The 6,966-nt window shown below is 48.2% G+C and overlaps 1 protein-coding gene across 1 annotated transcript; it reads right to left on the bottom strand.

The window, feature by feature from the left end:
• Window positions 1-1,579: 1,579 nt before the first annotated feature.
• On the bottom strand, window positions 1,580-3,234 carry LOC146763644 (uncharacterized). The gene has a single exon (XM_085567968.1). The coding sequence runs from the start codon at window positions 2,663-2,665 to the stop codon at window positions 1,580-1,582; it is 1,086 nt and encodes a 361-aa protein (XP_085424094.1). The 5' UTR covers window positions 2,666-3,234.
• Between the last annotated feature and the right edge of the window lie 3,732 nt (window positions 3,235-6,966).

The following is a 6,966-nucleotide window of genomic DNA, read 5'->3' as shown; positions in this document are numbered from 1 at the left end:
TTCTTTCCAAAAAAAATTCTCTTTCCGTGTCAAACCACGACACCCTGTGTATCCTTGGCATAGATTACCTCAGCAGAGGGTATTTCAAGGACCCAAAATGGCATCACTGGGCTCTTGGGATAGCGGCTATGGAGACAGAGGAAATTAGAGAGCTGGTCCCTGGTGCCTCAGGGAACCCTTCTGCTGTAGGACTGCTGAGGGTCAAAGAACAACAGGTACTGAATGCAATCACAACAGTGCATTGTCAAAAATACTGCCCCAGGGGACTGTGTGACCCCCATCCATGAGATGGTTCGTGAACTGGAGAACCCAGGAGTGCTCAGCAAGACTCGCTCAGCCTTTACTAGTCCCGTATGGCCTGTGCGTATCTCTAAGGGAGAGTGGGGACTTGCAGTGGAGTGTCATGGCCTGAATGAAGTCACACCATCACCGAGTGCTGCCATGCTGGACGTGCTCAGTCTTCAGTGTGAACTGCAGTCCATGGCAGCAAAGTGGTACCACCATAGATATAAATTATGCATTTTTCTCCATTCCTTGATCAGGAGAGTGCAGGCACACCTGCAGTGAAATCCAGCATAGGCCCAGGGCTGGAAACACAGCCCTGCTATTTACCATGGCACTGGAAAAGGTTGTGCTACAGAATATCTGCAGTACATCCATCATACCATTGTATAAGATAGCACAGCAGAGGAAGTGCTTGGAAAGGAGAGAAGATAATCTGGATCCTCCTGAAAGCTGGTTTTGTCATAAAATGAAGTAAGGTCAAGGGCTTCCCAGGAAATTAATCTTTTAGGAGTAAAATGTCAAGTTGGATGTCATCCAATTCCAATGAATTCAGTCAACAAAATAGCAGATTTGTCGCCACCAACCACAAGCAAGAAGGAACCACAAACTTTCCTAGGCCTCATGAGTTTTTGAAGAATGTGAATTCCAGAGTACAGTCAGGTGTGACATGGAGGAATAACTTTAAGTGTAGTCCTGAACAAATTAAACTGTTCATGCAGTAGCCCTTGGGGCAGTCAGGACAGGACAAGATGTGAAAAATCTTGTGGATTGACGTGGATTGACCCTGGATGGACCCTGGACAAAGCCTCTGTATCACTCCCCTCTCCCAAGGGGGCAGATGAGAGAAAATATGGAGGTAGTCTGAGGGCACGGTCCTGTGCTGTCCTCAGCTGCCCCTGATGCCCGCTCTGCCTATGGCATCTGCTGCTCTGCGGGCGGGCAGCTGCAGCAGGAAGCTGTGGGAAAAGCTGCTGCTGCCATGGCCCAATGGCTCTGGGAGCCCCTGGCTGTGCCTCCCAGCACCTGAGTGTCACCCACAGTGGGGCTTAAGGGGAAGGGCATTAGAAGGGAAAAGCAGCACAAAGAGATTTTGTGAGGGAAATAACAATTTATTTATTTTTCCTTGAATAAAGGATTGCATGAGCCCTGCTGGAGCTGCCAGTGGGGCAGCCTCTGACAGGACTGGTGAGGAGGGCCCCCTCTTTAGTCAGATATGCTGGGGCCCAGTGGACAATGAGTCCCTGCCCTGGGAGCAGGGGGGCTGTGACTGCTGCCCTGGGCAGGGGGAAGGCCCTCAAGTGCCAGCTTCCTCCTCCTCATCAGAGCCTGTGGGGCTGCTGTCAGGAGTCCCTTGCTGGGAACTGCTGGAGCTGCAGCTGTTGGAGCTGCAGCTGTTGGAGCTGCAACTGCAACTACAACTGCAGCTGCAGCTCTGGCTGCTGAAACTGGAGCTCCTGGAATTGCTGGAACTGAAGCTGGAGATGGAGCTGGAGCTAGACCTGGAGCTGGCCACAGGGCCAGTGTTCTCATCCCTGACAGCACTGGAGTGCAGAAGCCTCTGGGCCTCCTCACGGCACTGGCTCATAATGATGCTGATGACATCATGGACCAGTGGTGCCGTGTGTTCCTCGAGGACAGGCTGCAGCACCTCGACCAGCAACTCAGCATTTGGCCCGTGGATGCAAAGGCCATGCAAGATGCTGCTCTCTATGGCATCTACCACCCACCAGCAGCCCTGGTATATTCCCTCCAGCCTCTCATGTAGCCAGGGCCTCATGGAGTCCAGGAGATGCTGTTGTTGACGGAAACTTTCTGCCCAGACCTCAGGCAGGATGCTGCCTGCAAACTCCAGCCCTGATCCTTCCTGCTCTGCTGGAGACACTATCCCCTGTGGAGAAGATGAAGGAAAGGCCACAGGAGGATGGGAGTTGTTCTCATCCAGGCTGCCGAGAGCTCTCTCTCCCTGGCTGCTGACATCTAGCAGCTCCTCAGGGACTGTGATGGATGCCTCCAGATAGTCGTCTGCTCCATGATCAGAAAATCGGACAGTCACTATTGTTCTTCTGCAGAGTGGGCACACTGGATTTCTCTGTGTCCACCGCAGAATGCAGCCCAGGCAAAACTGGTGGTGGCAGGGCAGAGTAGAAGCCACATCCTCACAAGTGTCCTGGCAGATGGGGCAGTTGCTGTTGGTCTCTGTGGACATTTTTGTGCTCTGCAGCACGCTGTGGAGAAATGAGGATCGGGGACCGTTTGCCCTCACTGCTGTCACTTCCTGCAGGAGGGAGAGGCCATGGTCACTGGTTGTCCTGGGGCAGGGAGGAAGAAGTGGCCAGGCCCCTGGAGGAGGCCACCCTCCCAGCTCCCTGAGTCCCGTCATGCACTCCACAGCCACCCCGGAGGAAGATATTCCTGCACAGCTCACCCTCAGTTCTGCATCTGCAGTGCTTGGCTGCCTGAAGCAGGCAGGGCACTGAAACAGGAGTGATGGCTCCGAGATTGGCACCAAGATCTCCCAGCACGAGAGTATCCTGGCTTGATCCTCCAGTCCTCACAATGTTGCTTGGATGGAGTTCAGGCTGGAGCCAGACTGGCCCAGGCTCTGCCAACTGAACATAAGCAGTGAAGGGACACGATGTCATCATCTGTTCCTTCTGTGATGTCACAGATCATTGCTCAATGACATCAGCCTCCACTCACCAATGACAGCAAAACAGGCATTTCACCTTCTGGTCACCCCAAGATAAGCAGTGGGGGAAGTAAGGTCACAACCCATTGCTAAGGGATGTCACAGTCCACAGGCTGGCAACATCAGCCTCCTCCACTAGGTGTTGTCACCACAGGCCTACCTGTACTTACATGGTGTTGGAGAAAAAAAAGAAATATAATTTCTTGTTTCCTACTTCTGCATTCCCATGGTTGCTCTCCCTTGGTCACCTGCATCATGTGTCCGTGGTCATATGTCTCATCATGTTCTTAAAGTTCTCCCTGGCATACCGTGACAGGGCACACGGGAATAATTCAAAGTTGTGCCAGGAGAGGTTATTATTAAAATTGGCCAAATAGAAACTTTCTAACACAGCTTTGAGTATTAGAAAGCAGGCATTCCTTATTACACCATGCTGGTCACTCAGAGGATCCCTCCTATAATCGGGTGCCCTGAGTGTCAGGTGAACAGTTTTTATCTTACACACTGAATTCCCATTCATTAGCTATCTCTGCTTATTTGATATGTATGTATTGATTTATTTTACAAATTTGCACCCCTTATTGGAAGTCCTCATATGATTCTTTGGGCTCTGTCTTCAACATGTCTATTTCAGGTGGTTGTTTGTCGCCCCCCACTTTGGAGTAAGAAGAATATAATTTTTTGCACAATAACTTCTGCTTGCAGAACTGAGCTGGCATCCTGCTTGTGTTTTGCATGACTTCTGTCTGCCTAAGTTACATCCTTCATCCACTTCAAGGCTGTGTGAGTCTGGCTCTCAGTGGCCAGGGATGGGGACTGCTGGCAGCTGTCCCGCTGTGGCCGCAGGGCCAGGCGCGAGCGGCCGCCCCCGAGTCTCTGCCCAGCCTGGTGCGGGGGGCGGTGATCGCTGCGGCGTGGGGAGCGCAGCAGGGCACGGAGCACGGGGAAACCGAGGCACAGGAATAAGGGAAGGACACTTGTCTGAATCGCCAATGATTTCATTCCCAAAGGGGGGCAGAGCAAGTGACAAATCTGAACATGCAAGAACTGCTTTTAAAGGGTAGGGGAAACACGGCGAGGACACAACCTGTGACCAGTAGGGAGGCATTAGGGGAGGGGTGCAGGGTAAGAGCTCCCCAAGAGAAGCCAACACGGGGAGGAAGCAAACCTGACAATCCAATTCTGCTTTGAGGAAGGGATGAAAGACGGGGAACACTCCAGGAGCAAAGGAGTGTGCTGTCTTTGACAGACAGGGGTAAGACAAGGGAACAAGGGAGGCATACAGGAAAACTGACAAGTGGATTGACATATATTTTGGCAGGGAAAATTGTGGTAAACAACTCAGGACTGAGCCATTAGGGAAGCCAAATGGGCTACACAGAATGAACTATTACAAACTTATAACAAGGAATATAAAAACATACTACAGAAGAACAAACTGTAAAATAACAGACTACCACCGCTGTGCTGCTCTGTTCTATGGTCCTTATCAAGTCCCCCCTTTTCTTGAGACAGAGTTCCATATGGGAACTAGTTTCTTAATACCTATATTTAATTTTAAAGCATAAGGCATTACAACAGCTATAGACCAATGTTTTAAGCAAGTCCAACTGGATAACCATGAAGTAAGTTTGCTCCAGCTTTCTTCAAATCCCCAGGAGATGTTGTTATGAGCTACGGGGCTTTGGCTCTTTTGATTCTGGAATAATGTATCCATGATTTTACTCTGTCAATTTCAATGCAGTAAAATTGTCAACAGAACTTGGAAAAGTCCTTTCTTGGCTATAACAGAGCAGATTCCCCAGTCTTTCAAGTACATCTAAGCTCTTAGTTGGTTCACTGGTATGTGCAGTCCTGTTGGTCTGGAGATCAGAACTGCTCATGCTGTAAATCCTGTGAAGTTTTGCTATGAGAAATGAAGTTATTATTCAAATCAACCTCTCCTTATATGTGTATATTTCCTGAAATGTGTGGTACTTGATAGAGTCAAGCTTGCAGCAGCTTATAGGGGCAGATTTTGCTGGTGCCCCATGGCTGAATTCTAATTTAAAGTAGAGCAACATGTAAAGCTTGGACCTATATCAAGGAGGTTTCCTAACATATTTTACCCAAGTTCAATTTGATGGTATAATTCATTCTCTCTCTTTTGCCACTAGCTTGGGGCCTATAAGGAGTATGAAGATCCCAAGCTATTCCCAAGGCTTTCCTAACTTCTTGTACCCCTTCTGCAATAAAGTGGGAACCTCTATCTGATGACATTCCTAAAGGCACCTCAAATCTAAGTATTATTTTATTCAACAATATTTTAACCACTTCCCTAGACTGATTGGTGTGACAAGGGAAGTCTTCTGGCCACACAGAAAAGGTACCCACCATAACTAGGAGAGATTTAGACCCTTATTTTCTGGGAAATTCTGTAAAATCCATCTGCCACTATTCACTTGGAACATCCCCAGATTTTATGGCTCTCAGCACTACATTGTAAGCTGTGTTAGGGTTGTCTCTTTTACAAACTATACATTTTTGGAGTCTTGATTGTACAATCTGAGCCATTTCAGACCCAATTATAGATCTTTCCAATGTTTCAAAAGTTTTTCAGTACTCCAATTAATGGCTTTGTGTTTGCAATCCACTTTTTCATGTAAGAGTGATTCTGGGACTACTCTTTGCCCAGCTGGGATAACTGCCCAGCCTTATGGTAATAATAACACTAAAAGGAGAGTGTACAAGAGGTGAACGAGTCACACATGATTGTTCACCATACAGAACTTGGCACACCCCATGACTAATGGCACACCGGCGGAGGAAGAACAAACCCCTTCCACTTCCCCCTGCCACGTGGCAGGTGATATCCAATTACCCCAAGGTTCTGGCCATACTCCTCCTGGCTGGTGAAAAATTTACCCCCGTTCTGGCTGGATCCAGGACATGGGATCTGCCCTGCGGGTCCTGGCTCTTCTTCTGGGTGAGAGACCTCCATGGCATCTGCCCGGCAAAAGGGACTTCAGGACAACCTACTACTTATTGACATTCCCCCAGTGCCCCTGTCCCAGCAACCTTTTTGCCTCTAGAAAACTTTGAACAGAAGTAGTACTTAGGTACAGTTCTGCACATTCTGAACTGGCAGGAAGGTGACCCACATGTCACTCTAGGCACATGTGCAGCACGGACAAAGAAAGTTTTTGAGGGGCCTGGGTCTCAAGGTCTTTTGTTCCAGGACTACCACCTGTTACTTTCAGATTCTGCTCAGGGATAACCAGTGATGTCCTTTTTGTTCTACACGAGACATAACCATGTGTGGCACATAAACTGTCACATTTTTTCCCATTTATTTTCAAGTATATTCTATCAATCAGGACCATGGTGGCTCCTGCTCTGAGGTGCAGTGGCCATCCCTCTATACATAGGTTAGCTGTCTTTTGAGAAATAGGCTCAAAATACCACAGGGTTACTTCCTTCATTCCCATTCTTTGAGCTAAAGATGGAATTACTGTGCAAGGCAAAAGTACTCATGCATGAACAGTGCAAAGGGGTCAGTCACATCTGGTAACTCCAGAGCAGGAGTTGTCATCAATAACCTTTAAAATATATAGAAAGGTTGTTGGACATTCTGGAGTCCAGTGTAACACCTCCATGGAATCCTTTCATGACTCATACACAGGCTTTTCCAATAGTTCATAACTGAGGATCCATAATCAACACCATCCAGTCATTCCCAAAAAGGGACACAGATGTGGCCTCTGGTGTTTGACAAATTGCTTCCCCCATTTCTTTCCCCAGACTGCACTGTCCTTGTGAGTGAGGCAGCCAGGAGATGAGACATGGGGAGACCTAGACATGGTCTTGAAAAAAAATACAAGATGTCATTGAAAATGTGCTTTGGATGGTAATATTCAACACATTCTTAACTACATGCTCTTATTATCTCTCCTGGTAATGACTGGACATCGCTTTTTTTGGTGCCAGCTGACTTAAATCAGGAATAATCTTGG

Source organism: Lonchura striata, chromosome Z, assembly GCF_050655825.1.
Source record: "Lonchura striata isolate lonStrDom1 chromosome Z, ASM5065582v1, whole genome shotgun sequence".
NCBI lineage: Eukaryota > Metazoa > Chordata > Aves > Passeriformes > Estrildidae > Lonchura > Lonchura striata.
The sequence above is the reverse complement of the archived record's forward strand: the minus strand, read 5'-3'. Positions and strand labels throughout refer to the sequence as shown.